Source organism: Cydia pomonella, chromosome 19 (genome assembly GCF_033807575.1).
Source record: "Cydia pomonella isolate Wapato2018A chromosome 19, ilCydPomo1, whole genome shotgun sequence".
Taxonomy (NCBI): domain Eukaryota; kingdom Metazoa; phylum Arthropoda; class Insecta; order Lepidoptera; family Tortricidae; genus Cydia; species Cydia pomonella.
The window spans coordinates 6,238,342-6,252,727 of NC_084721.1; the positions used below are offsets into that span (position 1 = coordinate 6,238,342).

Sequence of the window (14,386 nt, forward strand, 5' to 3'; positions counted from 1 at the left end):
TTTGACAAAAATCAGTTGAAAATGTAAATTTTGTAGATCAACAAGATTAAAAACTTCACTCATTTTTTTAAACTTTAGCGTCACAAGAACCTTACCGCCGCCATAGGAATGAAGTTATGCTCAAATTTTAAAACAAAACGCTGAAATACCATGAATTTTTGGCATGATTGAACATTCAATTCAAGTAACATATGTAAGTATATGTTATTTATATCTGGTATTAGTTAACGTTGCCAGAAATAGTAAAACAAAGAAAATATACCGTTTTCACGTTTTACATACAAAACTTCTACTCGTTCTATTTCTTTTGTATTATACATCACAGATCAGACATCGATAATTTGCTTAAATTGTCATGCCAAGTTTCATGTTAATTCAGCATAACACTTCGATTGTATGAGTACGGCTTTTTGGCCTAATCTAACCTAACCAAACCACGCTAGACTGATTTATAATCCTTTTCTTGGCTAATATTATAAAATTTATAATTTTACACCCACTTTTTGTATTTTTTTCTATAGTTTAAGAAATTAATTTTAGAAAGGTTCTTTAAAACAAAACGAGTACCAGAAATCGAAGAGTAGATCTAACTATATTACAGGTTTGAGAAAATACAACCACCTATAAATAAGCATATAAAACAACTTATTTGTAGGTATACACTTTAGTCATTTTTCGAGAATATTCCATCCAATTTTATTTGGCTACAGATTGCCAGGCACGCGAGTATCCGAACGCGCATTGACGCATGTTTTCGCAAGCAATGCGGGCCAACGGCGAGGGTACGGAAGGGGAGAGGGGTAGGAAGATGAAATGAATGTCGGACGGTCGATGATCGCCTTGGTAGAGGGGGAATGAAGGAACGGGGCCTCCTAGGTACCCACTACCCCGGTCCTAATTTTTGCTTACAAAGTCTAAGAACGAGTAAAACCTAAAAATCCTAAAATTATCAATTTACAAAAACAGGAAAACTACCTACCTACCCTACCTAGGAAAATGCCAAATTCCAGAACCTACATGAATATCATGACGAAATGATTAGTCATTGTTTAGCTAGGTACCAAAACATGTTGAGACAAGTAATAGATACCTACTAGGGGTAATTATAACGGCGCGTGGGGTACTTTGGAATTCATAGGGTTTTATTTGGAAATTATTAGAATCTCCTAAAGCTCAACTCTTTATACAAAATCCATAGGTACCTATCTACCTACTTAACTTATCATAAAAACCAGTGCTTTAGGTAAGTAGTATAAGTACCTCTACCTATACCTATCTATGTCTATTCTATGGTAGGTAATATAATATTATGTAAGTAGTATAGATAGTAGGTAGAACGCCTGCTAGTGCTAGTAAAATATTCCATCTGTATTCCATATTTCCAAATGAATATCATAGGTAAAGGAAGGTATAAAATAAATTACTTATAGTTAATATTATAGTTACCTACCTTTATTCCTAGGAGTTCCAAAATAGTCTCACATCTCCCACAGAACGAAACCAAGTAGGTATACAGCAAATACCTACCTAGCTCTATTTCATATTAACCCGTATAGGGCTCAGTAGTGAGTACTTTACTTATACTTGCCTTATTACCTATGTATTTATAAAACATAAAATCTAAAAGAATGTCAAACGGGTTTCCTGGGACACCCCTCAGGTAAAAAGAACCCTCAAGTTGAAATACAATAGAAGTAAAATAATAATATCAAACAAATCTACCATGGAAAACGTGGGAATTAAAACGGTTATAACCGACATTTTGCCAACGGACATTTGCATTCAAGTACCTACATAGGTAGGTAAGTACTTCTTTGAAATATGGTTCATTGATTTGAATCACTATTTAGCAAGATATTGTTTCCAAACATTAGTATTTTCATAAACTGCATTGACGCAGTTACAAATCGAGGTGGTATATTATTGAGTCACGTTAGTCATGTGATAAGAGACACGAAGTATGTACGCCGAATTGAACTTTAATACAACATGAAAACGTTCTAGTATTTGCCTGTGAGCTATAAATATGGCATGCGCGCGCTGAACAGCCGGATGACGTCAGCTGTGTGAGCGTTGCGTGCTTTGTGGAATGGAGGGCATCAGTCTAGAGGAAAAAGAGACTAAACGTATTTGAATCTCATACATTGTTAGTCTAGTCGTGTTTGCAGACCTCAGCAGCTGTTCTCAACGTGGCCTTGATGCAGGTTGCATGTTGTAGGGAACAAAGAAACCTCACAAGTATGGTGAATTCACGTCTTTTATTTGGGTAGGAAGCTAAATATATATAGCAAAGTCTAAAAGTAATGATTTTGTTGAAGTAAACAGACATAAGACGAAGAAGTATTTGGCAAAGTGTCCAACCAAATGTGAGACGGTTGAACTGCCGCCAAAAAGGTACAGGTACATAATACGAAACGAACTTAATTATAATTACAATTATTACAAATCAACACTACTATTGAGAATATTAAGTAATTGAGTCAACAGCACATTAACAACCTATTAAACTTAACTATAAAACCAACAGTAAGTTGCATTCCTCGATACGCTTAGGATTCTATTTTAGAATCTTTCGCTTCGTCCAGGATTCAAGGCATGCCTACGCCGTAAATATGTCATTTTGATCCCGTTTGACACAATCTACTCCCTATTGTATTGTATGCAGGCAGGGGCACAGAATAAATTTGCTAACCGTATTTGTTTTCTCAAAATTCGTATTACGCATTTCTGTCGATGTATTTGATAATAAATAAGACTCCCGTGAAATGTAAACAACATGCTAAGTGTAGGTACATATTATTCAGTGAGACACAAAAGAATTCCGATAATAAAATATCATTGTGATAATGACTAATAATGAGACCATTGTAATTCGTAAACAAGCATACTGCGCAGTACCTACTTAACACTAAGTATTTTCGTGGTTATTATAACACATTCAATAAAATAATTTGGGACAGTCCTCCTAATAGGTATGAAGTACCTGTGTCAAGAGACCTCTCTCTTCCAGATTACAGTTTTAGATATCTACTCTAAGACAAGTTTTAAATTAGGTAACATTATAATTTTACAATGAATTGACAAATTGGTATAATTTACATTTGATTAATTATTACTTATTCTTAAAAATATTTTTATTTAAGTATCTATTTAGGCTCAATGTGGCTGTGTATACGTATATATGTGTGTGTGAGTTGTGTGCGTGCGTGTGTGTTTGTAACATATATCTAAGTATAATAGTCTCATGTAGGCCGACGCTTTACACATCAGATGCGCGTTCCACTATTATACTGACAAGTTTTATACAGAATCTCATTTTTTTGATTTATGATGAGATTTTGAGATTAAATGCCGCTAATCGCTAATGGGGTATTTAGATAAAGTTACGTAAAATTACTTAATACATGAGTGAATTTCTCAAAACATTGTTTGAATTAACAGTCGAAATGATTAATGAGGTATTGGCTGGTCATTTAAAATAACCACGCAAATAGCATTACTTTAGTTTAATGGCTAGGTAGATCATTATCATTAAACACATTTAAAGACCTTTAAGATTGTAAATGAATTCAGATTCATTAGACAATGTCTTTGTTTAATTAGGTATTGGCGTCATAAGTCACAATACCTTTGTCATGTCATCGCTCATCGCCTCTTGGAAATCAAAAGGATTGGTCTCGCTAATAAACATAGAAACTGCAATAGGTTTTCATAGATGACGCCAGCATAGGCTTTACGTATCTTTTGTTCTATGAGATCTGGTTAAAGGGTTAACATCGAGGACATAAATAATAGGCTTTTGGCAAAAAAAAACATTTTTGGTAGAAGCTGACTGTACTGTTCTTACCCCAGGCAACTAATACTCATCGAGACAATTCTAAAACTCCAAACACAATTAGGTTGCATTGTTTTATCACCGAGTTACTATGGCTACCTCCTGTCTTCATCATCAGATCAGCTCGATGGTACCATAATATTGCACTGTCACCCGACTTACATATGTATGCAAATTTTCAGCTCAATCGGAAATCGGGTAGTGGGTCAAATTTAGCTTCCAAGATTTGACCCACAGTAACTTATATATATACTAACAGGGCAAGTTAAATAGCTTGTAAAAAACAAGAATTTGGCGCTATGTGCAAAATATCTCTATCGGCCAACCTCACCCACAGACGTTATTATGAATAATAGGGAGCGTGCATGAACTGTAGGAGGCAGCACAGGAGCCGTCAGATTTTTGGCGCGAGGCGTAAATGTGATGTTTTTTGTTTCGATGTAGCCCACAAGATGGCAGAACCTACTATGCACAAGAAAACACGTGACGTGTAAATGTGCATGTTTATGGTTCCGATTCAGGCCACAAGATGGCAGACCCTCCAACGCGCACGGTCCCTATAGTCATTAGGCTTTACAAATCTCATACAATCAATGAATCATGGGTTCAAACTAACTAAAAAAGCACTTTAGTTCAAGCAATCCGTTTCTGGAATGCACTTCCCCTGACAATTAGACAAGCCCCAAGCAAGTTTGTTTTCAAACGTATGCTTCACAAGCACCCGCACAAGTAAGTTAGTCCTCCTCCGCGCATATGCATAGTTTTTATAATACATTGTTATTATATAATATATTATATGTTGTATATTGATATTACATGTTATATTTATATATATATATTATGTTATTTATATAGCAATATGTCTATATATATGTAGTACCTAATATAATTTGTGTAACATTGTAAATAATGTTATTAATGTCCAAAATTGTAAATAGTTTTTTAAAATTACTTTTATACTTGTCATTTCTTTTGAATTATTTTTCTCACTGCACCCACATTCGAGAATTTCTGTTTTGCCCTATGGTTGACTGCTAGAGAATGCCTTAAGGCATTAAGTCCGCCATTTGTACTTATTTTTATTGTGCAATAAAGTTTAAAATAATAATAATAAGTTTTGTTTAGTTATGGCGATCACCATCCTTTCTAAAATGAATATCGCTTGATAGATTTTTAGCGCTCCGTACAAAACTGTGCTCACGGAGCAATTATGGAATCACTTCGGTAAGCCCCTGTTTCACAATGTACAAGTAAAGTCCCGAATAAGCTACTTGCCACTTATCTGACGAATACAGTCATCATTGGCGTTTCACAATCTTCAAATAAGCTTAACTGGTAGATAAAGTGCTAAGTTTGGCAGGAAGTTTTATCTGGTAGTAAATTTATTTGTTAATTAGCTATCCAATACTTTACTCAGACTTTGTGCAACAGACCCTAAGTAGGACAAATTAAACTATTTTCAACATTTCACAAGATTTTATTTTCCACAAACACGTTAATATATTACAAACGGGAACTTCTAGATAAAAATTACCAAAATTATAAAACTCAACAACAAAGTTATACTTTTACCATCAACCGGTTCTTAAATAATTGCACACTTCCACTTCAGGTACAAACTACGGTTTCCACGGAAGACCAACGTCGAGATCCTTAGGTGGTATCTTGACATTAAGCTGAGTGGAGACCTTTTCAGTGACGCTTAATAATAAATTGATTCTGTCGTCTCATGTATTCCCTAAACTTAAGCGTTTTCTGAATAAATTTCTTCTATTCTATTCTAACTATAATATCAAGCAAGCTCGGTCCTCCATACAAAGGTAGTTACGCTGTCATTTTAAAACGACTAGCTAGATTGATCTGAAGGTTTGTACTTACAATAGGATAAGGTATATCTAGTCCTGTAATTAGTTTATGTAGCTTCAGATACCATAGTTAAAAAAATACAGCGTTTTAAGTTTTTCATATAAAACTTGTTTTTGCTCTATTTCGTTTGTTTTATAAGCTATAGCTATATAAAGTGTGTGTGTGTCATTGTATGTGCGAGGTTCCATTACAATCCAACACGTAGTTTTAAAATGAGAACGAAACTCCGTTTGTATGGGTAGGTCAAATTCGGCCGAGCTTGTTGCGGACTCTGAACTCTTCAATCTTCATCCATTCTTAATCATATTTATCAGCCTTTTCTGCCGTGCACCGTTTGAGATACGCTTTTCTTTGGCCGCTTACGTTGTAGCATGCGACATAATCATTTTCTGAAAGTAAATAAAAAAGACATTCAATAAATGAAATCAACGATCAACGCAGATGGCGCTGCATTTGTTTAGGTCCTAATGAGCGAGTTCGAATTTCAAGTTTTCAATCATAAGGAATATAGATAATGTCAATCACGGATCAGATCGGTGCAACGTGCAACTGGCCCTTAAGAGGGGTTGTCCATTAATCACGTTGTACTGGATTAGGGGGTTAGACGGGGTCTGATAAAAATCGAAACAAAATCGAATTAGCAATTCGGCCATTTTACTTGAAGTCGTATACGATATGTATCTGAACGTAAAGCAATTACTTAAACTCGTTAATGTTAAGCTCGTAATGAGCATATTTTACTATGGGACCAACCCTGAAATCGCGAAAAATAATTTGGGTGTTTTATACATTTTGCTGGTCTGATGCTGAAATTTCCTATGGGAGTCATTTTATTTTCGATTTCAGAGTTGGTCCCATAGTAAAAGTTGCTCAGTATGATCGGAACATTAATGAGTTTGAGTAATTGCTTACGTTCAGTTACATACATGTTATACAGGGTGAAACCTAAGTCGTAAACAGAAATTGTTGTTTCTATTACAGTATTTTAAGGCAAATTCATTGCATTATCTCTACAAGCAAACAATTAAACTTTATTGATAATAATTTATAACCAAAACACCAACCTTATGGTCACCCTATTCGACAAGATTTGGTCTGTAGCTTAAACTACCACTTGTTTTTCTTCTTCGCGTTATCCCGGCATTTTGCCACGGCTCTTGGGAGCCTGGGGTCCGCTTGACAACTAATCCCTAGATTTGGCGTAGGCACTAGGTTTTACGGAAGCTACTGCCATATGATCTTCTAAAGCAGAGGGTAAACTAGGCCTTATTGGGATTAGTCCGATTTCCTCACGATGTTTTCCTTCACCGAAAAACGACTGGTAAAATATCAAATGATATCATTACATAAGTTCCGAAAAATTCATTGGTTCGAGCCGGGGTTTAATCCCGCGACCTCCGGATTGCAAGTCGCACGCTTTTATCGCTAAGCCACCAGCGTTTAAGCTACCACTTGTTATGCAGAATTATTTTATCTCATTTATTGAGCCTACTTACGTTATCAAACAAGATCATCATGTGTACTTCAAAAACCTACACTGTACATTTAATGCAAACACACTTATTGGTTCTTAATCGTAGTTTATTTTAAAATTAACGCTAATTTCATACATACTTTAACAAATGTTCAAAATACTCGCCTCCTAATTCATCACACAACTGTGCCCGTCTCCTGTTGTTATCTTTGACTCTCCTTAGTACAAATTCGTCCGCTTTTACTTCGTCAAAAGCGGCTATGATTTTAAGACGAAGTTCTGCCACTGTGTTGGATACCTGCTCATAAACCTTTCTCTTGATTTCACCCCATAGGTAAAAGTCCAAAGGCGTTAAGTCAGGACTACGCGGTGGCCATTGTATGGGTCCATTTCGGCTTATCCAGCGTTCCGGGTATTAATTATCCAAGTAATTACGGACGTCACGTTGAAAATGAGCTGGAGCTCCGCCCTGCTGATAATGCAAGTCCACTAACTCCCCCTGAGGCACTCCTTCAAGCAATCCTGGGAGGACATGACGTAGGAAATGAAGATAGTTTGGGCCATTCTGACGCCCTACAATAAAGTGAGGCCCAATTACTGTATTATTGACAATACCCGCCCAAACATTCACACTGAACCTCACTTGATACGCATTCTTTCGCGCAACGTGTGGGTTTTGTTCGCTCCACCAATGTTCGTTGTGCTGGTTGAAAAGTCCGATCCTAGTAAATGTCGCTTCGTCGGTCCATAGGATGTTTGTATCCTGGTTTTGCAACAGCCACCGACAAAATTCTACTCTTTTCGCGTAATCTGCCAACACGAGATCCTGTACGGGCTGAAAATGAAACGGATGTTGGCCAGACGCATTAAGCAAACGCCACACGTACATTTGGCTTACACGAAAGCGTCTGGCAGCTTGTCTTGTGCTCGCTTGTGGGTTTCTGTTAAAGTAGTTCCGTATCCGTCTGTACAGGTATTCCGGGCGAATAATCGGCCTTCCTCTCGCCTGTGCATGAGCTGGAACAGTAAACTGTCCATAGTCCCGGAGATTTTAAACCATGCTACGAATCAGGTTGTGTGTCGGCACTGGTGATTCGGGGTAATGTTCTTGAAATCCTTCTCGTGTTTGCTCTGTACTGTTGGTTCGAGCGTAAAGTCTTACCATTTCGAAACGCTCAATAAAAGTGTAAGGATATGCAGCCGGCATTTTAAACGCGAATTGATAATTTTCAATTTAAATTCGTACCGTCATGTTATGACTTTTGAATTTGTCATTGTCAATTTAATCTTTTTTCAACGTTCTTACCAGCAAATACAAAAAGGTTGAATGATTAATCTTAATAACATGCCCTGGGTCTATGACAGTTTGACGTAGCAATTAGGGTGACCATGAGACTCAGTAAATTTAAAACAATTTTTTAATTAAAGAATTGAGAAACAACGCGTACATATTTTTGCCTGTTGTCACGTCCACATGTTTAAACTAAATTTAAACAGAAAGAAACATATGTTTCTGTTCACGACTTAGGATTCATCCTGTATAGTATGTTTATTTGGTTTGAGAATTTTTATGTTATTTTAACTTAGAATATCTCGGGAGCTCTTTTGATCCTGATAGGATAAAATAGTACATTACGATACAAGTGCGAAAAATAGGAAATTCGAAACGAGTGGCGATAAATTAAAACACGACCGAAGGGAGTGTTTTAAATCGACACGATTTGCGAATTACCTATTCGCACATGTATCGTACAACGTTTTACAGTACATATGGCCCTTTAAATGTTCGACACAGTAACGTAATATGCTACTTCTCGCACTAGTGCTATAAAGTAGCCCCATATGTACTGTAAAAGATTTTTATTCCATTGTAATTTTTAATAACCTTTGTATGACGGTATAGCAATGGAAATAAAGAAAATTGTATGGACATTTTTGGACACTTTTTTTTCTTCTATTAGGATGGAAAGAGCTCGCGATTGACTGAGTAAAAATAATATAAAAAATCTCAAATCTAAAAAACGGGTTTAGTGTACAAATTTAAATATCTGTAATGGCCAAATTATGAATGAGTAAGGGGCATGGCACACTGCGTCAGATTCGCACGTCGACGTGCAAGCGGGATATCGTTATAATACGCGCATAGCGTTGTCTCGCTCTAATTTTGGAGCGACGTGCAAATCGGCTGCAGTGTGCCATGCCCCTAAACATAAGGCCTGAGCGGCCGCTCGCTCGGCGCGGCGTGCAGCGTGGCGTCGGGCCTCCTATACGTTTGCATTCGTTGAACATGCACAACCCGCCCCGCTGTACGCCCAACGAGCGTCCACTCAGCCCTTACACAAAGGTATGCCACATGTTTACAGTAGAGTGTACCTTGACGGGGCGCAGCGCGTTGGTGAGCTGCAGGCCGAGGCTCCTCGCGAGGACCAGCGGCGGCAGCTCCACGCTGTACAGCCGGTGCAGCGCGTCCACCGCCAGCTGTGTCGGCACGTTGTGGCGTTGGCGGGACGTCTCGTACTTCTCTAGCCAGGAGTTGTCACCTGAAAGAATAACTGATATTTTAGGATTAGGACTAGCAGAGTAGCCAGAATATTAGGAAGCATTATAAGTTGTATTCAGGGCGTGTAGGTTAAAACTCAGTCTACAGACAGTATTGTACAGAATGAGTTTAATTTCGCCGCTAGGGGCGCTAGTGTAGACGGAGCTCTTTCAAAATGTCAAATGCATAGAATTTTTCGGGGTCGCAAGCTTTTTTATCGCGATTTTTCACTCCTTATTCATAATTATGGTAGATCATTTTCCATCTTTGATTAATAATGGTAAACATTAGATATACTTAGTTCAATCAATGTTAGTAATTTAAAAAAGTGCCAACTAAAATATATGCAAAATTAATCAGGTTGAAAAAACGGCATATTTAGACGTTAAAATTTAAAATGCCTTTGTGTTTTGAACGTATTGATTTTTAAACAATAAGCATAGCAAATTTTGAGATCTGTTTTTCTGAACCTAGACCTACAGTGGCGCCAGCTGGTGAGCACAAAAACGGTAGCCCTCATTCCAAGCTTATGCAAAGACTAACCACGGGCGATGGTAAGATGTGTCGCTTCCAAAAAAAGTTGAGAGTTCAGTTCTTACGTGCTTGGAATTAGGTTATCAAAAAGCGGACCCAGGGCTTTCTTACAATGCAGGAACTAGGAAAGTGCTTAAGATGAGATATAATGGCTAAAGAGTCTGTCTACTCTAAGTTTGCACATGGTCAAATTCTAATTATTTTTCCGCAATAATACATTGAAACTTATTCATTATAGACCTAGCCCATGGCCCAGAGGGGGGTCGTGTCCCTCATGAACATAATGTGTGGCTACGTCACGGTAGATGTAGCGCCACAGAATAAATAATAGTACTACCGTACAGAAATGACACTTCCTACAAAACCGATATTTGACAGCGATTCAGGGAAGAATTATGCCGTTCCTTTCTAATGAATGGCACTATCTCTTTCGGCCATTTAGGGTTGTCAAAGTTCAAGTCATTATCTTATCTGTGGTCGTGCACGTATAGGGACGTCAAGTTGTGCCGACCCTAATAATTTCTCGGAGCAATGCTGAGCCGAACGGAGCCGGGAAAAGCCGAAAGGAGGAGGGTCGCGCCACTGGTAGCGCTCAGCGCGCAGACAACGAAGACGGTCTCTTGTTTTATTATGATTCACGAAGCTTACACAAATGTAATCCAGTGTAGACGGCGTCGGAGAGGCACGCGGCGAGGTCGCGCACGTCGCCGAAGCCGAGGTTGACGCCCTGCCCCGCCAGCGGGTGCACGCGGTGCGCCGCGTCTCTGGGGACACAAGCATTCCCATCTGAGAATGTGGTAATACTACGGAATAAGGATCAGTTGCATCAACCACAATAGGGTTGTTTCCAATTTTTTTAAACGCTTGTATTACGTTCTATATTAACTAAAAGTTGCCCTAAAATTCGACTTTCACACTAAAAACGGCTTTAAATATGTTAAATTAACAAAATACATTTTGACAGATGCTTTCGCGCCTAAAACGCTCTTTGAAAATTGTGTGACGTCACAGTTTACGGTTTGACACAACTAGATACACACGTAGAAGATACGAGCTGTCAACTGACATTTGTCATTTGTTGTTTATCGCCTAACTGTCAACAGTGTTAATCCGAGAGTTGTGACGTCATCAGAATCTTCAAAGACGTTTCGAGTTTGGTCACGTGACGTGTGCTAAAAGATATTTCAAAATCAATATTTACAAAAATACGGTCATTACAGGTCCCCTAAAAGTAGTCTAACATGTTCTTAAAATCCAAAAGAATTTATTGGGATACAATTCTGCCCTAAGATTTGTAGATGGAAACAACCCTATTAGCGGACTGATCTGCGGCAATCAGCTGTGAATTATGAAAACTCCCATTAAACTCTGGAAATGATATGGTGCCCTTGAAGTTGCAAGCGTCCCTAGTCTACGGTAAACGCTCGGTATCAAGTGGATTGTATGATTTATTACCTTTCTCAGTATTAAAAGGAGCCACCTGAACCACTTCACCCGACGCCGCAGTAGCATACACCGAGTACTATGATATGTCAGACAGAAGGGGTAAACTGCCGCACCGTAATGTCCGGCAGACATTGGTTCTTGATACATGTCTGGATTTCATGGTGCCTTACTGTAGCGTGACATCCAGGCCAATATTTACCCTTTATGAAGGAAGGCGGCTCGCGATTTAGGTGTGATCTTACGACAAAGGCGGTATCTGACGCGCTTTACCGTGCAGGAGACCTAGGTTCTTCTGACATGAGCTCAGTTATTACATTACAGTGTCTATGTATATCGTGGCAAATACCACTCACCCTATAAATGCGACGCCGGGGCCGGGAGCATTGTATCTGGGAGGCCTAGGCTCTTCAGGCATGAGCTTAACCGGGATGTCCTGGTATCTGACTGTATCATAACATCCTTGCAAGTACTTACCCTATAAGTGCGACACCGGGAGCGATGTACCGAGTGCTATGCCCAAACCCTAGAGGAAAGGCGGCTCGCGATTTGGGCACGATCTCACGGACTGAAGGAGGTAATTGCCGGGCTGTGCCGTCCGGGAGACCTAGGTTCTTCAGGCACGAGCTTAGCCAGGATGTCATGGTGTCTACGGTACCGCTGCGAGGGTACTGCTTCCACTGAAAATAAAATGGGTAATGTAAGTTTCGTCTTATTAGGAAATAATTTAAAGGATATGTCTATGAGAGCGTCATCTATCTGTCAACTATTGGGTTTACGTATTATGGTCGCGTTGATTAGATGATCGGGCTACCTATGAGGTCATATTCTATAGAAAAACCGGACAAGTGCGAGTCGGACTCGCCCACCGATGTTTCCGTACTTTTTTAGTATTTGTTGTTATAGCGGCAACAGAAATACATCATCTGTGAAAATTTCAACTGTCTAGATATCACGGTTCAAGAGATACAGCCGGACGAACGGACGGTGACAGACGAACGGACAGACGGACAGCGGAGTCTTAGTAATAGGGTCCCGTTTTACTCTTTGGGTACGGAACCCTAAAGACATGTGATGCTTTTCTTGCCAATAACAGCGACCGTTATAGGCAAACTAGCGATAGATTTAAGTAGAAAATAATTTTAGTTTCTAATAACAACGTGTAACTCGTTGAGCTCTGGCTTTGTCTGGACTTGACGGGTAAAGTTGTTGAACGTTGGGACCATCGTTGAACTGATAAAGTATATACCATGGCATCGTCCAGCGCATCCACAAACTGTTCTCCGGGCAGCTGTAGTAACTGCTTGGCGTGTTCCACGTTAATGGACTACACTAGCGGGCTGTGCCAGGGGTCGAGGAGTAACGCCACAGGACCAGTGATTGAAGTAAAAATTTTACCAAGGCATCGTTCAGCGCATCGACGAACTGTTCCTCAGGCAGTTGGAGCAACTGCTTGGCGTGTTCCACGTTCGTGGACCACACGAGGGAGCTCTGTCTGGAGTTGAGGGGCAATAACGCAACAGGACCAGTGGGGAGGAACCGCTGCCATGCTGTTGTGTTTTCAGTTTCCTGGAATTTGATAAACACACTGTTAGTTAATAGGTATAGTAAAAGTCGTCACAATATCTTAACACGATTTTAATGGTAATTCCTTCGGAAACGACAGCATTTAACGATAACCTTAGTAAAGTACACTGGAGAGGAATTGTAGTATTAACGATTGTCATGATTTCTTAATAATAATACTAAATAGTGTAAGCAAATATGAATTTTACGTTGGCAACATTACGAAAATAACTAAATTAATGTGAGAGTGATAGGTAATGTTTCATGACTTACCTTAGTTAGGAAGTGGTAGGGGTAAGCGGAAGCTAAGGAGTGTTGTACAGACTCGTTCACTTGGATTGGGAAAGTCAAAGAGACGACATCTTGATGGTAACGGGTTGAGCAAAGTTAAAGAGGCACTTCCATTTTATAATTAGAGCAATCGGATCTATTTATAATACGATGTACAGAGTTGTATAAATTCTAATTACTAAGTACCTATGTACCTACCTATCAGGATTGCCCCCAAACTACGGTATGCTACGCCGTAAAGTAGCTAGCTTATTGTCATTTCAAGTCTCAAGGAGGTGGTTTACAAGAAATGTAAATTACATATGCTACGTTTAAGTTTTTAAAGTTAAAATTTAAATGGTTTACCTCAGCTAAAAAACTTCAAAGTGGCAACGATGCCTAGTAGCTCCACAAGAGGTACTGCACGCTCATTGCCTCACGCACAGCGGATGTGGCTCCATCCCATGGTGTATTGTGGCCAGCGTGCTTGTCATTTTTGAAGTACTATATCTTTGACTGTTAGTAGTTTACCTCAGCTAACTCCAAGGTGGCAACGACGCCCATCTGGTCGTAACTCCACGACAAGTATTGCACGCCCATAGCCTCGCGCACGGCTGACTTGGCTCCGTCCGCGCCGATCTGTAAACGTCAACATGAACATAGGCTTATCTCGCATGCCGTGATATGATATAGAGCTTGAGCTTTACTGGTGGTATTAGAAAGCGACGGTGTATTATCATGGGCAATAAACACAACCAAGACTGCAACAACTTTTATGCATGTGATAAAAATAACTTGTACAGTCACGGACTTTAATTGTTGAGCCATTGAGCGTTAACTTGTTTTAAACCGTAGTCAA

General features: G+C 39.1%; 1 protein-coding gene across 1 annotated transcript in view; it reads right to left on the reverse strand.

The window, feature by feature from the left end:
* Positions 1–5,291: 5,291 nt before the first annotated feature.
* The window catches only part of LOC133528275 (ubiquinone biosynthesis monooxygenase COQ6, mitochondrial), a 29,718-nt gene continuing 20,623 nt past the window's right edge, over positions 5,292–14,386 (reverse strand). Inside the window, exons 4-9 of the mRNA XM_061865589.1 lie at positions 14,059–14,166; positions 13,090–13,260; positions 12,169–12,371; positions 10,897–11,012; positions 9,549–9,715; positions 5,292–6,090 (exon numbers count right to left, since the gene is read on the reverse strand). Coding sequence (XP_061721573.1) covers positions 6,061–6,090; positions 9,549–9,715; positions 10,897–11,012; positions 12,169–12,371; positions 13,090–13,260; positions 14,059–14,166 — 795 coding nt within the window. The 3' untranslated portion in view covers positions 5,292–6,060. The remainder of the gene's footprint in view (positions 6,091–9,548; positions 9,716–10,896; positions 11,013–12,168; positions 12,372–13,089; positions 13,261–14,058; positions 14,167–14,386) is intronic.